The 22,759-nt window shown below is 59.6% G+C and overlaps 1 protein-coding gene across 1 annotated transcript in view; it reads left to right on the forward strand.

Annotated features, from left to right (window-relative positions):
* MYO7B (myosin VIIB) overlaps window positions 1-22,759 on the forward strand; it is a 77,980-nt gene that overhangs the window by 53,703 nt on the left and 1,518 nt on the right. Inside the window, exons 25-45 of the mRNA XM_089915928.1 lie at window positions 66-193; window positions 4,210-4,336; window positions 6,400-6,519; window positions 7,581-7,754; window positions 8,348-8,575; window positions 9,873-10,040; window positions 13,144-13,261; window positions 13,349-13,475; window positions 14,551-14,717; window positions 15,707-15,888; window positions 16,708-16,838; window positions 17,156-17,313; window positions 17,472-17,625; window positions 18,146-18,301; window positions 19,160-19,265; window positions 20,050-20,163; window positions 20,389-20,476; window positions 21,366-21,472; window positions 21,927-22,112; window positions 22,339-22,455; window positions 22,673-22,756. Coding sequence (XP_089772054.1) covers window positions 66-193; window positions 4,210-4,336; window positions 6,400-6,519; window positions 7,581-7,754; window positions 8,348-8,575; window positions 9,873-10,040; window positions 13,144-13,261; window positions 13,349-13,475; window positions 14,551-14,717; window positions 15,707-15,888; window positions 16,708-16,838; window positions 17,156-17,313; window positions 17,472-17,625; window positions 18,146-18,301; window positions 19,160-19,265; window positions 20,050-20,163; window positions 20,389-20,476; window positions 21,366-21,472; window positions 21,927-22,112; window positions 22,339-22,455; window positions 22,673-22,756 — 2,940 coding nt within the window. The remainder of the gene's footprint in view (window positions 1-65; window positions 194-4,209; window positions 4,337-6,399; window positions 6,520-7,580; window positions 7,755-8,347; window positions 8,576-9,872; window positions 10,041-13,143; window positions 13,262-13,348; window positions 13,476-14,550; window positions 14,718-15,706; window positions 15,889-16,707; window positions 16,839-17,155; window positions 17,314-17,471; window positions 17,626-18,145; window positions 18,302-19,159; window positions 19,266-20,049; window positions 20,164-20,388; window positions 20,477-21,365; window positions 21,473-21,926; window positions 22,113-22,338; window positions 22,456-22,672; window positions 22,757-22,759) is intronic.

A 22,759-nucleotide genomic window follows, 5' to 3' on the forward strand; every position in this document is an offset into this window, starting at 1 on the left:
CCGGTTTCCTCCTTTGCAAATGGGAAGAATCTCAGCTGTCCTGACTGCCGCCTTTGGGTTTCAAGGTGGCCAGCCAGCTGAATATCAGGGAAGAGGCATTTGATCCTGACGAACCCATCTCAGAACGACCCATGTCCAATCTGGAGAAGGTGCAGTTCATTGTGGGTTATGCCATCCTGCGGCCCAGCCTCAGGTCAGTCCCCACCCCCGTCGCACCCCATTCAGAACATGGGACCCCTCACTGGCTCTCAGCCCATGGCTGCAGCCCTATCCTGCTCCCTACCCTGGGGCCTGCAGGCTGGGTCTCAGGACAGCAGACGTTATCATCAAGGGTTCTCTATTTGCTCTGGGTTAAAACCCCTGGGTGAAACCCAGTTTTAGGAAGACAAATTCATCATGGGCTGGTGATTCATTTGATAACCAGCTTTAATGCAAGTCCGTTTAAATGGGCAAGTCCCTCATGTATGTTATATATATTTTACTTTATATACAATTTGCTTTACAGGAATTGTGTTTTTATAGAAATTTAAAGAACCGTGTATACTGCTTTCAGGGACAGACTACTGTATCTCAAGGGTTCACATATTTTAAGTTATTATTTTTAACCAAATTGGGGGAATTTGGGGCATTATTTCTTCAAATGTTTTTTTCTACTTCATTCTCTCTCTCTTTTCCTTTGAACTCTAATTAAACCTATGGAAGACTTTTATATTATCCCTCACATCCCTGAGGGTCTGTTCATCCCTGCTTTCTTTTTTTTTCCTCTGTTCTTTAGATTGGATAGTTTCTATTAATCTATCTTCACATTCACTGATTTTTCTTTGGTCTTCCCCAGTCTGCTATTATACCCATCCAACATTTTTTAAAAATTTCATATATTATATTTTTCAATTCTAGAGTTTGCAGTTGGTTCTTTTTTATAGTTTCTGTTTCTCTGCCAAGATATCCTGTTTGTTCATCCACTATGAGCATAGTGTCCTTTACATCTTTGAGCACAGTTATGGTAGTTTTTAAACCTTTTCTGATTAATCCAATATCTGGTTCATCTTGGGGCCAGTTTCCACTGATTGCCTTTTCTCTTGAGAATGGTCATGTTTTCCTGTTTCCTCATATGTCCAGTACCTGACTGTTATTTTCTCAGAAATCTAGTACTTTGGGGTTGTATCCTAGACATTTGGGGATGATATGTTTAGAGACTCTGGAATCTGTTGTATTCCTTCAGAGAGTGTTGACTTTTCATTTTGGCAGACAATTAACTTGGGTGGATTCAAACTCTGCCTCCCTTTGGTGAGCAGCACCTGGAAACCCTGTTCAGTTATTTTAGCCTTTGCTGGACTACCTGGAGTCTTCCCCACACATGTGTAGATCAAGGGTGAGCCAGAGATTCAGGAAGATTTTATATGCAAAATGTAGGACTCCTCTTCTTTGGCTGTCTTCATTACAGGATTTCTCTTTTCACTTTCAACTGCTGTGGGTACCCAAACTCTGTCTTCTGGTTCTTCAAGCCAGTAAGACTAGCATTTTAGCTGCCTGCATGACACTAACATGGCAACTCTTCCAACTTAGTTGGTTCTACTGGTAATTCTCTCATGGTTAGTCCTCACTGGCCACCACACCCTCCAACATGGCAGACCCATATAAGATGATTGTGGGTTCTTCAGATACCCTATAGGCACTTCTGCACAGTCCTGACCCCAGCTGGGACCAACACTGTCTCAGGGATCCCTTGAGGTTCTCTGTCATCTCTAGCCCCTAATGGAACATACCACAGCCTCTTAACCACTGGGACCCTCTGGAATGATGGTTGGCCTGCTTGCGTGGATCCCAGCAAGATGCCTGAAGCCCAGCTCCTTCCATGGCCTCCTCTTGGTCAACCGACACCCATCCACGCTTGCCCCACCAAACTGTACAAGTGCAGTTCTCAGCTCTTGACTGTTCTTTCCCATCTTGCCCATCAAGGGTGGCTTAGACTTCTCTAGCAGGAAGCAGACACTAGTCTCTTGTTCATGGAGACCCCCAACTTGTATCTCCAGGGGACACAAACAAAGCACTCTCAAGAGCTCTGTCATCATGCCCCATTCCAGTACCCTGGGGTGGTCCAATGGGCTGCTGGGGCTCATCATGCCTCAGATGGGGAGTGAGCTGGGTCCCGTCTCTAGCAGACAGTCCCCATCTCCATTAGCAGTTCTCCTGGGTCCCCCCTCACTCCCCCTCACTTAGATGTAGTGAAGATGAGCCAGAGATCTCTCTACTCCCATGAAGTCGCTTCCAGGAATCGCCTTTCAAATTTCTCACCTTCCTTTATGCAGGCTGGAGATGGCGTGCTGGCTGGACTGGTTCTGCCATCTTTTAGTAAACCCTACAAGAGTGTGTCTCTTTAGAATATTGAGTATTATCATCTGTTTATCCTTGGCTTTGGAGTCTTAGCCAAATTCCAAGACAAAGCAAATGCCCCACTTCAGGGCCAGGCCCTGGCCTGTGGGCTGGGGATGTAGAGATGAAGGCAACGTGTCTCTGTCCTCAAGGAGCCCATCCTTTAGTTGGGGAGCATGGGAGGACCCGGAGACCCACAATAACTGCCTGTGCTAAGGTGGTGATCCAGTGGGGGCACCGAAAAAGAGGGCCAGGTGGGGTGGGAAGGAGGAGGGGTGTTTGCTAGACAGAGGGAGAGGGTGAGCAGGGTCACAGAGTTCTGAAACAGCCTGAGGGTCTGGAATTCCGGATGATTTGTCCCAGCTGGGGCCCGGAGTTTGAATTCAATCCTTAGAGCACAGGGAAAAGCTTTAAGAGAAGACCATGATCATAGATGACTTCCAGAAAGATCTTCCTGGCAACGACATGGAGGGATGGAGCCTGGGGGTGGGAGGCCGGGAGAGGGCTGCTGCAGAGCTGATGAGGGAGCCCAGGGAGCAGAAGTGGAGAGCAGGGGACAGAGAAATTTTCCAGGAGACAGATAGTGGGATGTGGTGGCTGATGGGTGGAGTCTGGGGTGGCCCCCAGATTTCCCGTCTGGGAGAGTGGTTGATGGCAGTGCCTGCAGAGGCTGCAGAAGGAGGAGGTCTGCTGGGACTGACTGTACTGGCCCAGGAAAGCTGGCCGTGCACGTCTCCTCTGAACTCTGTGGTCAGCAACGTGACATTGGTAGCTTGAAATCAGCACTGGTGGGAATATTTACACCATAGAAATTGGCAAATGCAATGAATTTCAGGGCTTTTCCCCCCAGAAGAGTTGGTTGTTAAACATTTAGGAGCATACCGCTGTGTAATTAGGGGAAAGATGCTGGTCTCTGGATGTGTGAGGTTGGAGAGGCTAATGTGACACTTTTATAAGTTGATAGAGGCTTGAGTCAGCAGGGAAGAGTGGAGGAAAGCCCCTTTCCCAAGAGGACACAGAGAAGAGAGGCTCATGAGCCTGTGGGAATGGGAACTGATCAGGAGGTGAGGAGTTGAGGGGCTCTCCCTCGAAGTCCCCACTCTCCTCCCTGCAGTGGCGGGGTGGGGGGTGCTGCATTCAGGGGAAGGGGGAGGACCTCTAGGCAGAGGGAAAGGTTTGAAATAACTGTGAGTTTGGGGAAAGGAGCAGATCAGATTAGGCTGATCTACTAGGAGCAGGGTTTTGGCTGGAGACCCCTCGGCCCTCCCTGTAGCTGTGACCCACAGCTGGAGGGTCAAGGTGCTGTAAGCAGAGTGGGTGAGGGCGGGAGCAAAGGCCCAAGGGGCCGAGATGACTGACTGGGAGGACAGAGGGCTGAGGCCTTGGGAAGACAGGAAACAAGGGCTATCAGGAACGGGGGTGCAGAGGGACTTCCCTGGCGGTCCAGTGGTTAAGACTCCATGCTCCCAATGCAGGGGGCCCGAGTTCGATCCCTGCTCAGGAACTAGATTCCGTGTGCCACAACTAAGATGCAGCACAGCCAAATAAATAAATACATAGTAAGGGAAAAAGAGAAAGGCGTGGGGCTACAGAGCCCACTGGGGAGACATTGGAGGGAGCACAGTCCTGGGAGATGACAGGGTCCACAGTGGGCCTGGATGTGAGGAGGTGAGGGTGTGCAGCAAAAGCAATTGGAGGCGAGGAGGCTGGAGGTCCCCCTGCAAACGTGTCTGCCCCTAGGGGTGCAGAAGGAGCTGTGTGCCCCTGTGCCCCGTTCTCCTCTTCTCCCCCAGAGCTAGCCCCCTGCCTGGCCTCCCAGCACTCCGTGTCTTTTAGGGACGAGATTTACTGCCAGATCTGCAAGCAGCTCTCGGAGAACTACAAAACAAGCAGCCTGGCCCGGGGCTGGATCCTGCTTGGCCTGTGCCTGGGCTGCTTCCTGCCATCCGAAAGGTTCATGAAGGTGGGAAGGGCTGGGGGCAGGAGCTGAAGGCGGGGGCAGCACGGGTGGGCCCGGGGCCCTGGAGCAGGTCCAGACATCCTAACGCATGCATGGCCCAGTTCTCCTGCTACTGCAGGCCAGGATGGGTATCAGTGCCTGGGCTTCTTTGAGCCTCAGTTTCCCGTCTGCATAAAAGGATGCTCCTTCCAACCTCTAATCAGGATCTGCAGAGTCATCTTACCTGGGCTCAGTCACCAGGAGACAATGAGACAATCAATGGGTGCAGTGGGCACTGAAAAGGCAAAGGGGTCTGAGGAGTGAGCACCAACCAGAGACTGGCTGCAGCATCTCTCTCTAGGCCTTAGAACTAACAAGGGAGGTGCTTTCAAGTGTTGGAGGCCCCAGCCTTTGCTACTCTAATATACCTTTTGGTTCTGATGATAAAAGTAATATGTAGGGGGCTTCCCTGGTGGCGCAGTGGTTGAGAGTCCACCTGCTGATGCAGGGGACACGGGTTCGTGCCCCGGTCCGGGAAGATCCCACATGCTGCAGAGTGGCTGGGCCCGTGAGCCATGGTCGCTGAGCCTGCGCGTCCGGAGCCTGTGCTCCATGATGGCAGAGGCCACAACAGTGAGAGGCCCGCGTACCGCAAAAAAAAAAAAAAAAAAAAGTAATATGTAGGATATGAAGAAAATCTAGAAAGAAAATAAAAGTCATCCCCACACCCAGAGGTAACTTCCATTACAATTCCTGGCCTTTTGTGGTGTGATAGGGTCATACTTGGAATCACATAGAAAACAATATCACTACCTCTTGTCCCTTCAGGGACAGCAGGAAGTGTGGTCACCCTGGCCATCTGCCCTAGGCCCTGGGCCACCCTTGACACCAGTAAACCCTTCCAGGCTGCATCTCCTCAAAGAATCTCTCTGAGAGACAAAAAAGTTTTCAATGCCTTGTTTCAGCATCTTATCAAACATATTTTGAACATCGGCTCTCCTGCGGCTTTCACTTATCTTATGTGTCTTCTCATGTCATAAACTGTTCCCAAATGGCAGTGCTAATGCCATCTGTTAGTGCTGTCCCAGCGTGTATTTCACTCGTTGATGGACATTTAGGATCCATCTTCCAATTGCCCATCACCATAAACACCACTATGATTAAAAACTATAGGGACTTCCCTGGTGGCACAGTGGTTAACAATCCGCCTGCCAATGCTGGGGACATGGGTTCGAGCCCTGGTCCGGGAAGATCCCACATGCCGCGGAGCAGCTAAGCCCCTGTGCCACAACTACTGAGCCTGTGCTCTAGAGACAGCAAACCACAACTACTGAGCCCATGCACCACAACTACTGAAGCCCATGCGCCCTAGAGCCCATGTGCCACAACTACTGAGCCTGCATGCCACAACTCCTGCAGCCTGCATACACTAGGGCCTGCGTGCCATGACTACTGAGCCCACGTGCTGCAACTGCTGAAGCCCGCGTGCCTAGATCCCGTGCTCTGCAACAAGAGAAACCACCGCAATGAGAAGCCCACGCATCGCAAGGAAGTGTAGCCCCTGCTCGCCACAACTAGAGAAAGCCCACGTACAGCAACGAAGACCCAATGCAGCCAAAAGACTAAATAAGTTTTAAAAATGAAAAGCAAAAAAACCTATATATCTCCCTTTATCATAGGTTTGAATTATTAAGTCGAAGAGTATGTACATTTTTAAACTATGTACTATTTAAAGCATATTGACAAATGACTCCTCAGAAATGCCGTGCAATTGATATTTCTTCTCACAGTGTGAGAGCCCCGTGTCAATGCACCTTTGCCAACACTATTATCATTTTTATTTTCATTTAAAAATTTTTTCCAGTTTTATTGAAATATAATTGACATATAACATTGTTTAAGTGTAGGGTGTACAGTGTAGTGATTTTACATAGGTGTGTATTGCAGAATGATTGCCAAGTAAGGTTAGTTAACACATCCAACATCCATAGTTACAATTAGTATCACAGTTTCTAGAATCTGGACAGTAAGTAGAAAGTGTCCTCTATTCTAAGTGTCTTCGTCCCCTTCCCTTCCTCGCCCACCAGTATCTGCTGAACTTCATTGGTCAAGGGCCAGTCGGCTACGGGCCCTTCTGTGCTGAGCGCCTGAGACGCACCTGTGCCAACGGGGTGCGCACGGAGCCGCCCTCCTGGCTGGAGCTGCAGGTAGGGGCGAAAGATGGTCCATGTGGGATGGTGCCAGCCATCATGGCTCTTCCAGCACAGCTCATGGGGCTGCCGGCAGGAAGTGTGCACTCCGGGCCCATCCACCGCCTTCTGTGCCTGTGGTCCCTGTGACCCTCCCCAGGCCTGGTCCAGCCTTCAGAATTGCACCCTCGCCAGCAATCTAAATCGGCATTCCTTTAGGGCCCTACCAGCTGAAGGGGAAAGTAAGTCTACTCAGTTCCTTAGCTGCAGGGTGTGAGTGGCTGCTTAAAGCGTTACCCCTCCCGAGGACATACGCATTTTATATGGCCAACCAAGGTTGTCTGCCGTGGTGGCAATGTTGTTTGTGTCGCCTGTGAGCTCCTGCAGTATCCTCAGGAAAGGACCTTCAGAAGCAGGCAGGGTTGAGGGAACACCCCTGCCCCCCACTATACCTGCAGCTCCTGAAAGGCACTCACTGTCTGTGCCCCATGGTGCCCTATACCGGGGCAACCTCCCGCCACACTCCCTCCCATCCTCGCCCTGCCACCCGAGTCCACAGGGCCTCCCCGCTTCCACCTTACCTACCTGCTCTGCCCATGAGCCTTGGAGTTGCATGTGAACTTGCCTTAACGGTGTGGTGGTGCTCACGCCCTGCTGTACACAGAGAGGAACAGTGGCTTCCTTGGACCCAAAATGTTCCAGAGTACGAGACCCAGCCATTTCCGAGAGCTTCTTGACTTTCTGTGATTCTGAGTCACCCAGCCAAAGTTCAGGGATCTCATGTTAAAATTGGGCCTCCCACTTGCCGGCTGCATCCCAGGGGCGCAGCCCTGGCCCAGTCTGTCAGTTCAGTAGCAGATGTCCGTTGGCCAGGACTTCTGTTAACTCCCTGCCGAACCGGGTGGGGCTTCAGAAGGCTCCTCCCCCTGGAACCCACGGGGATGAGCCAGCAGGGGCAGCGTGTTGAGAAGAGGGGATGGTGGACCGGCCTCCCATTCCAGGGTTCCGGGAGCACCAGCGCCGGCAGCTGAGTCCAGGAGCCTCCCGGGTAGAGGACCTGAGTCTTCGTCTGTCCCCAGGCTGTCAAGTCCAAGAAGCACGTCCCGATCCATGTGACCTTGGCGACTGGAGAGAGCCTGACCGTCTCGGCGGACTCAGCCTCGACGTCTCGGGAAGTCTGTCTGCACATCGCCCACAAGCAGGGCCTCAGCGACCACGTGGGCTTTTCCCTGCAGGTTGCCGTGTACGACAAGGTACTGGCCAGGGAGTCCCATCCACCACCCGCCTATCAGCCTAGCCACCGCTCGCCTTGCCGGCTGCCAAACACAGATACGAACACAAACTCCCGCTCACAGACATGCCTCCTAACCAGGCAACCTGCCCTCCTGCCCCAACGCTCATGCGCTCAGCCCAGTGGCTGTACCTCGGCCCCAGACGGTGTCACAGGCACACTGGTAGGTCCCCCCCCACATCCTGCTCCAAGCCCCCCACGCTGGGAGCTCAGACTCCCATGTAGCAGTGCGGAGGTCACACCAGCACTGCCCCACCTGAACCCCACATCGTCGCCCCCCCAGATGCCCTGATGCCCATGCCCAGAGCCTCAGACCGAGACGTGCTCATGCCAACCAACCAATCAGAGTGTTCCGACCCCGTCACGTGGGCATGTGCTGCCTGTGGGCGGGGTGGGCAGGGGGGACAGTGTTGGGGGGGTGATTGACAGTCCACGCCACATGGGGAGGAGTCCCTCGGGCGTCCAGCGGGCTCTTGTCCTCCGTGTGCCAAGGGCAGGTGGGGCAGCCTGACATGCAGCAGTCACTCACCCCTGCCGCCCTGATTCTGGCCTCAGTTCTGGTCCCTGGGCAGCGGGCGCGACCACGTGATGGACGCCGTGGCCCAGTGTGAGCAGCTGGCCCGGGAGAGGGGCGAGAGCGAGCGCAAGGCGCCCTGGCGCCTCTACTTCCGGAAGGAGTTCTTCACCCCGTGGCATGACTCCCGGGAGGACCCAGTCAGCACCCGCCTCATTTACCACCAAGTCCTCCACGGAGTTCGCTCCGGCGAGTACAGCTTCGAGAAGGTGAGGGGACCACGGCCATCAGGGCCCTGAAGACCCACCCATCAGACAGCCTGAGGAAGCGCCGTGTTCCAGCGCAGGGGCGGCGGGGACAGAGCAAGGGCAGCTGGGCTGCGGCCACCAGGGATGGCCGTGGGGAGCTGGAGGGCAGGCGGCCAGGGGAGAGGAGCGGGCCCGGGGGTGCGTCCGCCAGTGCAGGTCCCTGGGCCCCTCTGGGCGCAGCTGTCCCTGCCCGGCCGCCTCCATCTCGTCCCTCAGCCATAGGTTTGCTCAAGCCGCTGGGGTTTGGGGCACCTGCAGCCGGTGGGGAAGCCCTCCCATCAGCCCCAAGCCCACCTGGCCTCACCACGGCAGCCTCTTATGGGGCAGCAGGGCCTGGGGGTCAAGAACATGGCCTTGGAGCCCCAGCACTTGAGTTCAGGTCCCACCTGTGCCTCTTCCTGGCAGTGTGACCTTGGAACTTTAGGTCACCTCTCTGAGCCTCTGGCCCTCATCTGGAAAGTGCAGAGTCACCTGAGCTTTCTGGCTGTTTGTGAGACTCGAGGGAAGGGAGCTTGTGCACCTGAAGTCCTAGGGCAGCACTGCACCTGTTCAGTGGGTGCAGACCTCCCGGGCCTGAATCGGAGGATGCTGCCCTGGGGGGTCGGAGGCAGCCATGGCAGCCCTGGAGGCCTGCCTGGAATGGGGCAGTGGGCAGGGAGAGGCAGGGGTGAGGGGAAAAGGGGACCCAGAGGGCAGGCAGCTGGGTGGCCGGGCAAGGTTTTGGTCTCCCGGGAAGCACTGGGCTGCTTGGAGCAGGAACCCTGCTCTGTGCTGTGCATGCTGGGGCCTTACACAGGCTTCCACCCACATGAGCCCTGCAGAGGCCGTACAGGGGTGACCACTGGTCACCTTTGCTCAGTGAGGACTGGGGGAGACAGGGTGAAGGCCTCGCCCACACTCACCTCACTCAGACAGCTGTGTTTGGGGCTCCACCCAGGCCTCAGAGCTCCCTCCCACACATTCTCTGGCTCCGGAGGGCTGAGAGAGGGGCACAGGGGATCCCCCCTTGTCCTCAGGCAGAGGCCCCGCAGGGCTCAGGCCAAGGCTGCTGGGAGGTCCCTGCCTGCCAGCCGGAGCCCAGCCAGCGTCGGGGCCCAGTCGGGGCCCGCGGAGGTTCTGCCGTGTTGGGGGAGGGGCAGGTCCTGCCTAGCAGAGGTGGCTGGTCACCTCTGCTGCACCGGGGCGAGAGCGTCCTGGGGGAGGGTGGGCTCTCAACGCCCCCCCCCCCACCCCGCTGTGTGTCCCCCGGGCTGTGCAGGAGAAAGAGCTGGTGCAACTGCTGGCCCAGTGCTGCGCCGTGCAGCTCGGCGCCTCGGGGAGGAGCCAGGCCGTCCAGGAGCTGCTGCCCAGCTGTGTCCCCCCGAAGCTGTACAGGACCAAGCCCCCAGAGAAGTGGGCCAGCCTGGTCACCGCCGCCCTCGCCGAGGTCAGCTCCCCAGAGCCTGTGCACTCGGGCTGTGCAGCTCTTTATGGGGGCCCTGGGGGCCCTAGGGTGTGTAGAGCGGATGGAGACCCCGTGACGAGTCCCCACTCCTGGGGGGTTGGGAGACTAACTTGCCACTCAGCAGAGCCCTGTCTCTTCAGGTTTAAAGAGTCTCGCTCAGGTCCACTCCCTCTGACAGGCCCGTTCCGTCTTCCCTCCTCCTTCCACGGCGGCATCCTGCCATAGGTCAGGGCAGCTCAGCCCTGCACTGGTCTCCACTGCAGTGTCGGGCTGGGCCCTGGCCTTCCGGCGCAGGAGGGCATCCCCAGCTGCTGACCGCGAGCGCGCCCTTGCCTCGGCACCAGTCCCACCCTGTGAGGCCCCATCCCGGCCCCAAGCCTTACGGTGTCCCCTTGCTGGTTCCTGTGTGCCCAGGGCTGGCTCTGGACAGCAGGGAGGGCTGCCCCTCTTCTACCCCTGCTTGGTCAGCCTGCACCAAGTGAAGGCGGCTCCCGGAGGCTCACAGCCTCGTCCCCAAGCCTCTACCTGCACCTCCCAACACACACTCATGTTCTCGGGATCACCCGCACCAGCGGAGGTTTCTGCTGCTCCTAAACTTCCACCCCAAGAAGGGACAAAGACAGGCTGTCTGATTCAGTCCCCCTGTCTCTCTTCCCCTCCCCACAGGGCTGTCCCAAACCCGGCCCTCTGTCAGAGCCTCCTTCCTCATAGGGTGCTTTGCTCTGCAGCGTGGCCTGAGGGTGCAAAGGCATCTCTGAGGACCTGGCTGGCTGGTGCAGCTGCTGCAGGAGAGCTGTGCACAGGGGGTCACTGAGGATACAAGCCTTTGTTTAATGCCTCCCCTGCATTAACTTGCACTGGGGGCCAAGAAAGAACACGACAGGCAGTGGGAAATACGAAGGCAGCATGGCGCTTGTTTGTAAGGGGTTGAGAGCCCAGTGGCAGGGGGATAAGCCCCGGAGGAGTGGCAGCAGGGGCCATCCAAGTGCGGAGAAGGGCAGGGAGGATGACCAAGAAACACACTTTCCATTCTGGCAACACAGGAGGAGTTGCTCAAAGTGGGTCCGTAGACAAAGGTCCTGTACGCCTGCGGCAGGGGATGCAGCTTGCTCTTTCCTGCTCTTCGGGTGTCACAGTGCACAGCCCTTAGGAAAGGCTCTAAGAAGTCCTGCAGGACAGAAGCCTGATTGTCTTACCCAATGTTCCCCACACAAGCTTGACCACATATGTTCTGTTCCACAAGGCAGTGGCTAGCATCCCTTGGGGACAGTCCTTGAACGGGAATTTGGGGAAGCAAACCCTGTTGGTTGTTCCTGTTGTTTCCCAGCCTGAGTGGATGTGTTTACAGGGGAGAGACCATGGACGTTTTAGGGCTAGTACGAGACGGAGGGGAACAAGAGATGCACACAACCCCAGATGAACATGAGTGAGAAGTGGCTTCGTAATTTGGGAAGGGGGAGTTGGGGTGAGAGTAAAGAATTAGGAAATTCACACCACACTTTTTCCAAAGTGGACATAGTTTCACTGATTTTTTTCCATTACACACTTAAAACCTGGGCATTACCAAATAAACCAGAAAATACAGACAAATACAAAAACAACAGGGAAATCACCAATAATGTCACATCAAAGAGCTCATCCCTCTTAAGCTTGTGACGTGTGTCCTTCTAGACTGCCTTATTCACATGTACACAATGGAGACATGCATGTGATCGGAGTGAGAGAAACACGCCTTTTTTGGGGGGGCTGTGTTGGGTCTTCGTTGCTGCACATGGGCTTTCTGTAGTTACGGCGAGCGGGGGCTACTCTTCCTTGCAGTGCGCAGGCTTCTCATTGCAGTGGCTTCTCTTGTTGTGGAGCACGGGCTCTAGGCACGCGGGCTTCAGTAGTTGTGGCACACGGGCTTAGTAGCTGTGGCTCACGGGCTCTAGAGCGCAGGCTCAGTAGCTGTGGTGCACGGGCTTAGTTGCTCCGCGGCACGTGGGATCTTCCTGGACCAGGGCTCGAACCCGTGTCCCCTGCATTGACAGGCGGATTCTTAACCACTGCACCACTAGGGAAGCCCAAAACATACCTTTTTAAAAAATAAAAATAGGATTATCATTAGATAACTTTAAGACGTGCTTCTTTACTTCACTTAATAGCTTGCGGCCCTACTTCTGTGTCACTAAATACCGAGCTCTCTGTTTTTAAGGGCTGCATATACTGTATTCATGAGTTATGATTCAGTTTACTGATTCCTACTGATGAATGGTAAGGTCATGCCCCATTTTTCACTGTTAAAACAGCAAGGTGAACCTCTTTGTAGATACAACTTTTCTATGTTTGCCAGTTATTTCGTCAGGATCAATTTCTAGAAAAGGGATTTCAGAGTGTGTGACTGTTCTAAAATCCTTGACACCCGTTGCACACTGCCAAGTCTCAGGTAGGATGTATCAACATCCCCCAATCCAGTATCTGAATGTTACCCAACCACCTTTTAAAGTAGGAACGAGAGAAATAACATTTTATTCAACAGATTAACAAGAAAGCTCAGTTGGATGTTACAGCCAGCGATGAGCACAGAGCAGTGAGATGGGGAGAGGAAAGGGTGAAGGTGGGGAAAAGCCGAGGACCCTGAAAGATGCCTCCCAAATGTGCAGACGAAGAGCTCCGCAGAAGAGAGGCAGAGAGGGGCACCAGCAACACACAGACACACACACACCATGGTTGGCCTTGGGCACGGGGCAACATGCAGCCCCTTGAGGCCAGTGTAGGCGAGAGCCCGCCTGAGCCCGCAGACAGGGGCCCGCAGACACCTGCACGTGACCCTCACAGGCTTCCAGGCTGAGGCAGGAGCCTGGCCCTACAGCCTCTGGAGCTCTGATGCCGAGGAGGGGAAAGCCTTCCTTCCTTCTCAACACCGCCGGTGAGGGGTCCTCCCCAGCCCACCAGAGCCTCCCACCCAGCCCTCGCCGGCACTGGCCTGGCTTTAGGCAGAGGCTTCACAGAATGATCCAGCAAATGAGCACCTGGGCGCTGGGTGAGTAGTTAGGTGGGGGATGATGAGTGATGGAGGTGACACGTCATCATGTCCTCCGAGCAGGCACCATACACCCAGAAGCAGGCCACGCCGCTGGCCGTGCAAGAGCAGGTGGTGAACACCGCCTGCCTGAAGTGGCCGCTGCTCTTCTCCCGGCTATTTGAAGTCACCACACTCTCAGGTAACGGTGTCTGACCGGGTACGAGGGTGCAGCTGGGCCCACACCTCGGGCCAGCCCAGGCTTCACACTTCTGTCTCCTTCCGCCAGGCCCCCGACTGCCCAAGACTCAGCTGATCTTGGCTGTTAACTGGAAGGGGCTGTACTTCCTGGACCAGAAGGAGAAGATGCTCCTAGAACTCTCTTTCCTGGAGGTCATAAGCCTGATCACCAACAGGTGGGTGCCCTGAGGGAAGAGGCCCCAAATCTCTCTCTCCCCACAACCTCAGCCCTTGGGGGCTCCAGGAGAGACAGGGAGAGGAGGAGGGACATCGTCCCTGGGAGCCGGGCTGGCTCATACCACGTCACACGTGTGGTGTGATGGCTGCTGGATCGGGACCCACCTTCCACTGTCCCAGGGCCAGCACTGTGTCTGCACATCACGCGTTGCCTTCTCAGGCTTCCTTTAGAACCCAGCCCCCCTGGAAAGGGGCACATAAGCTTGCAGCCTCCAGGCTGTACGTTCACCTATAGGCTCCTTCCCTTCTCATGGAGGGGAAGCACTCACTCGGAGGTGCCAGCCGTCTGGGAGAGGGAGCGAGGGACAGGGCTGCGTGTGCAGGGCACAGAGCAGCAGGAGGGCGGCCTTGCACGCCTGGTGGGACCTCGGACGCCCTGTCCCTGTGCTCTCCACAGCTCTCACCTTCTGAGAAGGCCTCCATGCCCTTCGGGAAGGCCTGCTTGTGCCCTGCCAGAGCCCCTGTTTGGTTAAAGCACAGCCCGGTGTGGCATGGCCACTGTGGTCAATACCAGTGTGTGCAGGGCGCAGGCTGGCCACCACTTACTGAGGCTGACCGTGCTGGGTGCTCTCTGCCATGCCAGTAAGTCCCCCCAGCACCCCCAGTCTGCAGATAAATAAACGGAAGCACATAGAGGCTGGGTAACTCGCCCAAGCTCACCCAGGCTGGCGCTCCATCTCAGCGCCACCATTCTTTGCGGTGGCCCCGTGGTGGCCCTCCACGCTGGCCACCACCTTGCCTGCCCGGAGCTGACCCCACAGACCGGGGCTCAATACCACCACTGCGTTTGGAGCCCATGGGAGCCTAAGCTCTGGCTCACCTGCCCACACACACAGCGGGCCCTGGGACTGGGGCAGACTTGCTCTCAGCCCCTGGCCCTGCCATGGCTCTGGACTCGCTGCTCGGTTTCTTCATCTGTAACTCAGGCGGGTCACCCTTCCCAGGCTGTCGAGGGGCTGACCCAGGGGGAGGGTGGAGTAGACCTCTGGTCACATTGCCCCCTTTCCCCCTCAGGGAGGCCCAGGGTGGGCAGAGGCTGGTGCTCGTCACGCTGCACGAAGAGGAGTTCGAGTTCAGGTCCCCCAGCAGCGTGGCCATCGCCGAGCTGGTGGCCATGTTTCTGCAGGGCTTGAAGGAGAGGTCCGTGTTCGCCATGGCCCTGCAGGACAGGAAGGCCACAGGTACCCAGCCAGGTGGGGAGGGGACCCGGTGAAGGTGGGTGGCTTGCTCGTGCCAGGTCCCGGTGGTGACGTGGCAGGCGGGGCACAAAGACTCGAGCAGAGAGAGGGAGAGAGGCCACCAAGCCCTCAGGGGGCAGCGGTAGGCAAGGCCTTCCCATGTGCAAGATGAGGAGACTCCAGGAGGGGTCTCAAACCCTCCAAAGTGAAGTGCGCTGAAGGCTGTCCTCGTGCCGGAAGCATGGGAAGGGCCAGCGCCCTCACCTGCAGACAACAGCTGGGCCACCCGCCCGTGCCTTGCATACCATCCCCACAGCTGCCCTGTTGTCCCATTTTACAGGCAAGGACTGGAGGCTCAGGGAAGGGACACAACTTGTCCAGGGCCACACAGCTCAGGAGGGGGGTTGGGGGCGGGGTGAGCCCGGGCAGTCGAGTCCTCGGCCCACGGTTTCCCTGAGCACGGCTGGAAATCAGGCTTCAGGAGGGAGGTAGCAGGGGAGGGCTGTGCACAGGGTCTTAAGCGCAGTAAGAAACGTCAGCAGAAGATTTGCCCCTGGGGCCCATTCCATCCTCACAACAGCCCCAGGAGGGAGGGATGACTTTCTTCATTTTACAGTTGAGGAAACAGGCTCAGAGAGGTCATCCAGCTCCCGGGCAGGCTTGGTGACTGCCAGCTGGTATTCTGTTCCCTTGGTCCACCTGCCTCCCGGCTTGCCAGCCATCTCCTTGTCAGGCGTCTGAGCAGGTCTCCCCAGCTCCTGCCACCCCAGGCTCTGTGCCTGTCCAGGCCCCCTGAGGGCCAGAGCTCTGGGAATCCCACCACCAGCTCACTGTCAGGGTGGCCTTGGGCCCACTGCTCTGCATCTCCGTTTCCCCACCGGTCAAAGGAGATGGCCCACAGGATGCCAGCCCAGCCTGTGGCCTCCGCTGAGCCCTTGGGAAACGACATCTTCTCTGCCCCGTGTGTGTGTCCGTGTGACCTGGATTTGTAGAGGATGCCACCCTCCTGCCCTTCAAGAAGGGGGACTTGCTGATCCTGACAGAGAAGCAGGGGCTGCTGACCTCTGAGAACTGGACCCTGGCCCAGAATGACAGGACCAAGAAGACTGGGCTGGTGCCCATGGCCTGCGTCTACACCATCCCAACGGTCACCAAGCCCTCGGCAGAGCTGCTGGTAACTCATATGCTCCCCTGCCCTCAGCTGGGTACCCGTGGGCACCTGGGGAAGTGGCCGAGATGCCCGGCCTGGGGTCCTAGCTCAGGGGCCGGGGACCCACCTCATGGATCCTGGGCAATCACGTCAGCTCTGCCGGCCCCATCGTCCTTCTGGGGTGATGGAGAGGCAGGAAGTGCTTGTGCAGTAAGTGCCTGGTGCAGCGCTCGGCATTTAGTAGGTGCTCAATCAGTGGGCATTCCTTCCACCCCTCCCACCAGGGAGTGTCCTGGGGATGCATCCGTCCTTGTCTCAGCCTCATTTAAACCCTGACCCGGGGGGCCACCCCACCCCAGCGCCCAAGACCAGCCCCCCAGGGAGACAGGACAGACAGGCCTTCCAGCGTGCATGTACTGAGTGCCAATTGCGTGCCCCGCGCCTGCAGTACAGGATTGAACACAGTAGTGTCTCCGCCCTCAAGGAGCACTGGGACGAATGACGACTTGATGGCAAGTGAAGGAAGTGCCACCAAGAAGGAGTACCTGTTATAGGAGCAAATCCTAGGGCGGGGGCTTGCCCTGTCTGGGAAGGCATCCCTGAGGGACTGGCACTTGTGCTGAGGCTGGAAGGAGTGGGCCTGAGAGCCCGCCTAAGGGAAGGGAAACAGGCTCAGAGACACTGAGTCACTGATCCTGGGTCACACAGCAGGTGACACATGAAGGGTAGACCCAGGCTTATCCAGCCCCGCGGTCCGGCCCCTCCCGAGTCTCTGAGGCAACTAGGCTAGGAGGAGCTAGTGGGCAGGGGCTCCTGGACACCCACAGACCCGTGCCCTCACAGAGCTTGCTGGCCATGCCACCAGAGAAGCGGAAGCTGGCAGCCCAGGAGGGGCGGCCCGCAGAGCCGACCCCCGAGGAGCAGCCTGAGGAGGAGCTGCACACCTTGGAGGAATTCTCCTATGAGTTTTTTAGGTGACTGCCCTGCCCACCCCCAGAACCCACCCCAAGCAGCCTCGCTCTCCGCTCCCCGGGGGCTGGAGGCCATGAAAGCAGGTGCACTGCCCTCCTGGCCTCGCTGGGCAGGGAGGGGACCCTCTGACCCTCCCCCCACCACCCCGTTTCTGAGCTGAGAGCTGTGGGCACAGAGGGCATCCCCGTGGGGACCTGCACTGGAGCCCGGGGCTCTCTTACCACTTTGTGCGTGTGGCTCATGGTGGGGAGGGGACAGAGAGGGGCACGGGCAGAGGAGGCATGAGGAGGGCCCTCACCCCCGCCTCGATCCCTGACAGGGCCCCAGAGAAGGAGACGGTCAGCAGAGCCGTGCTGCCCCTGGCCCGGCCCCGGGGCCGCCTGTGGGCCCACTCAGCCGAGCCGCTGCGGCAGCCTCTGCTCCGGCGCGTCCACGCCGACGCCGAGCTGCGGGATGTCGCCTGTCGGATCTTCATCGATATCCTTTCCCTGCCAGCCTGCCCCAGCCCCGCAGCCCGCCCGCCAGGGGGCCGGATCTCCCAGGGCACAGCGCTGCCCCGGGGTCCGCGCGGGCCTGGGCTCGGGGGTCAGCGGTGACAGGCAGCCCCGCCGGCGCGTTCTCCTTGACGGCTGCACCCGTCCTCAGGTACATGGGCGACTACCCCTCTCGGAAGGCCTGGACCTCCCTGGAGCTCACCGACCAGATCTTCTCGGCGGCCCTGCAGCAGGCAGCCCTGCAGGATGAGGTTTACTGCCAGATCCTGAAGCAGCTGACGCACAACACCAGCAGGTCTGCGGGGACCAGGGAGGGGCGGAGGGCACCGCACGCGCGGGTTGCCATGCCCAGGGCCCCCTCAGACCTCGCCCCAGCCCCCGAGGCTGTGTCCACTGTTCAGAGGGGGAGGCGGCCCCTCATAAGGGCGACCCTCGCAGTAACGGTGGGAAGGTTGGGACCCGGTGTGTCCCTGACTTCCTGGGCTGGCCAGAGCCGGGGGTGGGGGTGGGGGGAGGCAGACCTGCCCTGGGCCCTGCCTCTCCCCCTCTCTCCTTTGTCTCCTGGGCAGGCCCTAGCCTCTCTAAACCTCAGTGCCCTACTCCACAAAATGGGCACAATAGCATCCCCTCCCCTTCTCGTGGGCAGGGAAGCCTTGGTGGCGTTGGCAGCAGGGCAGCGGCTGCCTTGCCCAGGGCCTCAGGCAGGCCTCAGCTCATAGCATAAATCCTACAAAGCCCCATCTCCCCGAGGGCCCTGGCTGGCCCGGGCTTCTGGGAGGGGCCCCTCCTGGGCTGACCAGCAGTTCCATCTGCAGGCACAGCGAGGAGCGGGGCTGGCAGCTGCTGTGGCTCTGCACCGGCCTCTTCCCGCCTGGCAAGGCGCTGCTGCCCCAGGCCCAGAAATTCATAGACACGCGGAGAAGGAAGGTGCTGGCCCCCGACTGCAGCCGCCGCATCCAGAGGGTCCTGAGGTGAGCCTGACAGCTCCTAGGCCCCCGGGAATGTCGGCTTGGGGATGCCGGGGGGCCCCGCAGGTCCTCCAGGAGCTCATGGTCCAGTGGGGACACCCGCCAGTGGAGCCAGACTCGGCTTCCTTTCTAGAAGCTGGTGTCAGTTTGTGGAGGCGGGACCAGGTCCCAGCAGCCGGGGAGGAAGATGGAGAGTGAGGCCCCAGAGGGTTGCAGGGCGGCCAGGCTGGTCAGTGGAGGTTTCTGGCCATGAGCTCCTCCTGCCCCTGTGGCTGCCTGTCCAGGGCAGAGAAGGAACTACCCCGAGGCCAGAGGATGACCTTGATGTCCCCAGCCGCCTGTGTGTCCCCCTAGCCCAGCCCACAGTAGTTGAGCTCAGACCCATCCCTGCCAGCCCGTCCTGCAGTTCCTCCCTGGCTCTGCCTGCCCTCCAGCCCTGGCTTGGTCTCCTGTGTCTGTGCAAGAGGCTGGGGTGACCTGGAGAGCAGGCGTGACAGTGAGTGGCAGCCTGGGTCGCAGTGGGGAGGGTGGGCGTCCCCATCCTCAACCCCTGCCCAGCTGTGTGGGAATGAGAGCACAACTCACCCTGCCTACTGGTGCCGGGCCCAGCACCCCTGGCCAGCCTGGGTCCCCTCCCCATGTGTGTCCTCAGAACCTCGGGGCACCTGGGAGTGAGGCCAGGCTGGCCACTGCTGCCTCCTCCAGACCGTGTGCCCAGCACTGCAGGCAGGGCAGCCCCCCAGAACGCCGGTGGTCTCGGGGTTGGCTTTTGTTTTGTACCTGGCACAGAGCTTAGCTTAGAGGCTGGGCCCAGGTGAGGGTGTCGGGTGGCATGTGCAGCGCGTGCACTGTCTGCTCCAGGGCGGGGCCCCGGAAGCAGCCCCCGCACCAGGTGGAGGTGGAGGCCGTGGAGCAGAACGTCTCCCGCATGTGCCACAAGATCTGCTTGCCCAACAACACGAGCGAGGTGAGGCCCTGTGCCCCCCGGGGACCCGCAGCTGGAGCAAGGTCCCTCCCCACAGGGGTCACCCGAGGAGAGCCGGGAGACACCGCCCGACACGGCTGTTTCCAATATAGAGTGGATGGTCTCCCCTTCAGCGCTCTCCTAGCCCTGCCCCGTCTCCCCCGAAACTACCGCTTCGCCCCACCCCAGTCCCCATGAGCATGAACTGAGTGCTGGGCGCCCTCAGGTGCTCCGGGCCACACAGGGGAGGGATGGGCCCCGGGGAGGCTGGAGTGCAGTCGGGAGTCTGGACGTCCCAAAGGTGTGGGGGGCATTCTAGGCTGGGCACAAGGGAGAAGAGGCCACAGGGCTGGGGGCCCCTCAGGCTTCCGACCCGGCCCCAGGACATGGTGAGCAAGGGCCGCCATGGGGTGCCTGCGGACAGAGCCCAGTCGGCCTCTGGGGACGGCGGAGGGGACAGGTGGGAGTCGGGAGACCTTCGGCCAAGGGGCAGCAGTGCAGCGAGGGGCCCTCACAGCCCTCCCCAAGCGGACTGTGGCCTTGACAAAGTTCCCACAGTCTGGCGGCAGGCTCTCAAGAGCAAGTTCAAAAGGCTGGGACCCTTGGGACCCCAAGACAGCAAGCCCTGTGACCAAACAGCGCATACATCCGGCCAGGTTTCCAGAGGGGGAGTCTTGCCCTTCTCAGGACAGGGCAGGCGCGACCCCAGCCCCAGTCAGCAGGCTGTTGAGGGTCACCCCGGGCCGAGCCGCGTCCTGAGACGTTCCCCTGCCCCCTCTCTGCCCAGATGGTGGAGGTGGGCACCAACACCCGGGTGCGGGAGGTGTGCGACAGCATCGCCGCCCGGCTGCAGCTCGCCTCCTGGGAGGGCTGCAGCCTCTTCATCAAGATCGCGGACAAGGTGCGCGGCCCAGCAGGCCAGGGGCCAGGAGGCAGGGAGGGAGGGCGGGCGGGCGGAGGTCTCCCACGTGCGCTGGGCCAGGCCCCCCGCGGCACACAGGGTGAAGGGACGTAGGCAGGAGGGGTCAGAGCCCCAGTGCGGCACCTAGCCTCCCAGGCCAGAGATGGATCCCTGGATGCCGCACACCTGCATGCCTCCCTGTGCCCTCCTCTCCACCCGCCCCAGGTCATCAGCCAGAAGGAGGGAGACTTCTTCTTTGACTCCTTGAGGCAGGTGGCCGACTGGGTGAAGAAGAACAAGCCCCAGAAGGAAGGTGAGGGGAGGGCTCTGTGGGGCAGGCTGGGGCCAGGAAGGAGGGGAGGGGCCGGGAAGGAGGGGTGGGGCGGGGAAGGAGGGGAGGGGCCGGGAAGGAGTGGGGCGGAGGAAGGGAGGGGCGGGGAAGGAGGTGTGGGGCAGGCAAGGAGGGGAAGGGCGGGGAAGGAGGAGAGGGGCCGGCAAGGAGGGGTGGGGACGGGAAGGAGGAGTGGAGCGGGGAAGGAAGGGAGGGGCGGGGAAGGAGGGGAGGGGAGGGGAAGGAGGGGCGGGGCCGGGAAGGAGGGGCGGGGCCGGGAAGGGGAGGGGCCGGGAGGCCGGGAAGGAGAGGTGGGGCGGGGAAGGGGCGTTGCAGGGGCGTTGCAGGGATGTGAGGCGGGGGAGGGCTTGTCTGCCTCCTGGGCCAGGGTCAGGGGGCTCCCCGGGCCACTCCTGCATGGCTATGCCCATTCATTTATTCATTTATTCTCATTCCCCTTCATGTTCCCTGGGTCATGGGTAGGCCAGGCCTGGGGCCAGGCGGTCAGGCCCTGCCCCTGGAGCTCTCCCAACTCCGGCAGGGGCCGGGCATGCGGCGGGCCTAGAACACGTGGCGGGACTGCGGGGTGATGGAGGGTGCATGGGGGCAGAGAGGGCGGAACGGGGCCTGACCCCACGGGGAGATCTGCGAGTGCTGCTGGAAGAGGGGGCTGCCACACTTATCTTGAGGGATGAGGAAGAGCTGAGGCCCAGGGAGGAAGAGGCATGGAGGCTGTCCAGCTGGGGAGGCCGCAGTAACAAACACAGCGGCGATGCGAGGGGCCAAGGGGCAGGGTGCGGGGGTGGGCGGGCAGCGCCCCGGGCCTGCTGGGCCAGGGACAGGCTTGGTGCTCACTGCCGCCTCTATCCAGGGGCCGCTGTGACGCTCTCCTACCAGGTGTACTTCATGCGGAAACTGTGGCTCAGCGTGGCCCCAGGGAGAGATGTGAAGGCAGACACCATACTCCATTACCATCAGGTACCCGGGCCGCCCCTCCTGGTGGGCGTTGGGGCCACCCTCGCTCCAGCCCACACCTGCCCTGAGAGTGGAGCACGGCCGCCTCGCCCCTGGGCACCCAGCTCCTGCCCAGGGCCTCTCGGTGGGCCCGCCGCGCCCCTGAGGGTTCTGGAGCCAGGAGCAGAAGGACAGCGGCGTCTGGAGACAGCGGCCGCACCGTCACCTGCAGCATGCCTGCCTGCCGGGGCGGGGAGGCGCGCAGAGGGTCCTGCAGCCCGTGGAGCACTGGCCCTTGCCCTCCACGGCGAGACGGCAGGGAGCCCTGCCTCCATTCAGTGGCCTTCCCTCTGCTGGACACCTTACCCTGATGACCTTAGCTTTTTGCGGGCTCGGTTTCCTGGATGGGGGCGGGCTACCACATGAGCATGAAGCCGGGCGTGGCTGCAGCCTGAAGTCCAGCTTGTCCTTCACCCAGGAGCTGCCCAAGTACCTGCGTGGGTTCCACAAGTGCTCACAGGAGGATGCCGTCCACCTGGCAGCCCTCATCTACAAGGCCCAGTTTGGCAATGACCGGTCCCAGCTAGCTAGCATGCCCAAGGTCCTGAGGGAACTCGTGCCTGAGAACCTCACACGTCTGATGTCCTCAGAGGAATGGAAGAAGGTCTTTGGCAGGGGCTGGGAAGGGGCCCCTCGGCTGCTGCCCCCACAGGGACCCCGCCCAGGTGCCACCGTGGGGGGTGGCCTGGGTCCGCTGTAGCACCTTCCCCGCGCTGTCCACGGCCTCAGGCAGCAGCTGCCGCTCTGGGCCAGGACCTCGGGGCCTTGTGTGGCAGCCCGGTCGGGCAGTGGCCTCCACTCAGGCCCTCACTGGCCCTTGCTTCCCCCAGCGCATCCTCCTGGCCTGTGACAAGAGCAGGGACATGACAGTGGAGGAGGCCAAGGTGGCCTTCCTGAAGTGGATCTGCCGGTGGCCCACCTTCGGGTCTGCCTTCTTCGAGGTGAAGGTAGGCCGCGCCCCAAGCCCGGCCATCCTGCCTACGCAGGCCCCACCCGGCTCTGGCCCCAGCAGCCTGAGCTTCTCCCCAAAACGCTCCACGGGCAGGGCCAGCGGCCAGGTCTGGGGGAGCAAGTGTGCACGTGTGTGCGTGCGTACGTCTCGGGGAGGGGCCGCCTGGCCTCCCAGGCTGGGCTGTGATCACTGTGACCCCCCTCCCTCCCCAGCAAACCTCGGAGCCCTCCTACCCGGACATCATCCTCATCGCCATCAACCGGCACGGGGTTCTGCTCATCCACCCCAAGACCAAGGTA

Source organism: Delphinapterus leucas, chromosome 8, assembly GCF_059928025.1.
Source record: "Delphinapterus leucas isolate spDelLeu-1000000601 "Yukka" chromosome 8, BTC_Dleu_Yukka2, whole genome shotgun sequence".
NCBI lineage: Eukaryota > Metazoa > Chordata > Mammalia > Artiodactyla > Monodontidae > Delphinapterus > Delphinapterus leucas.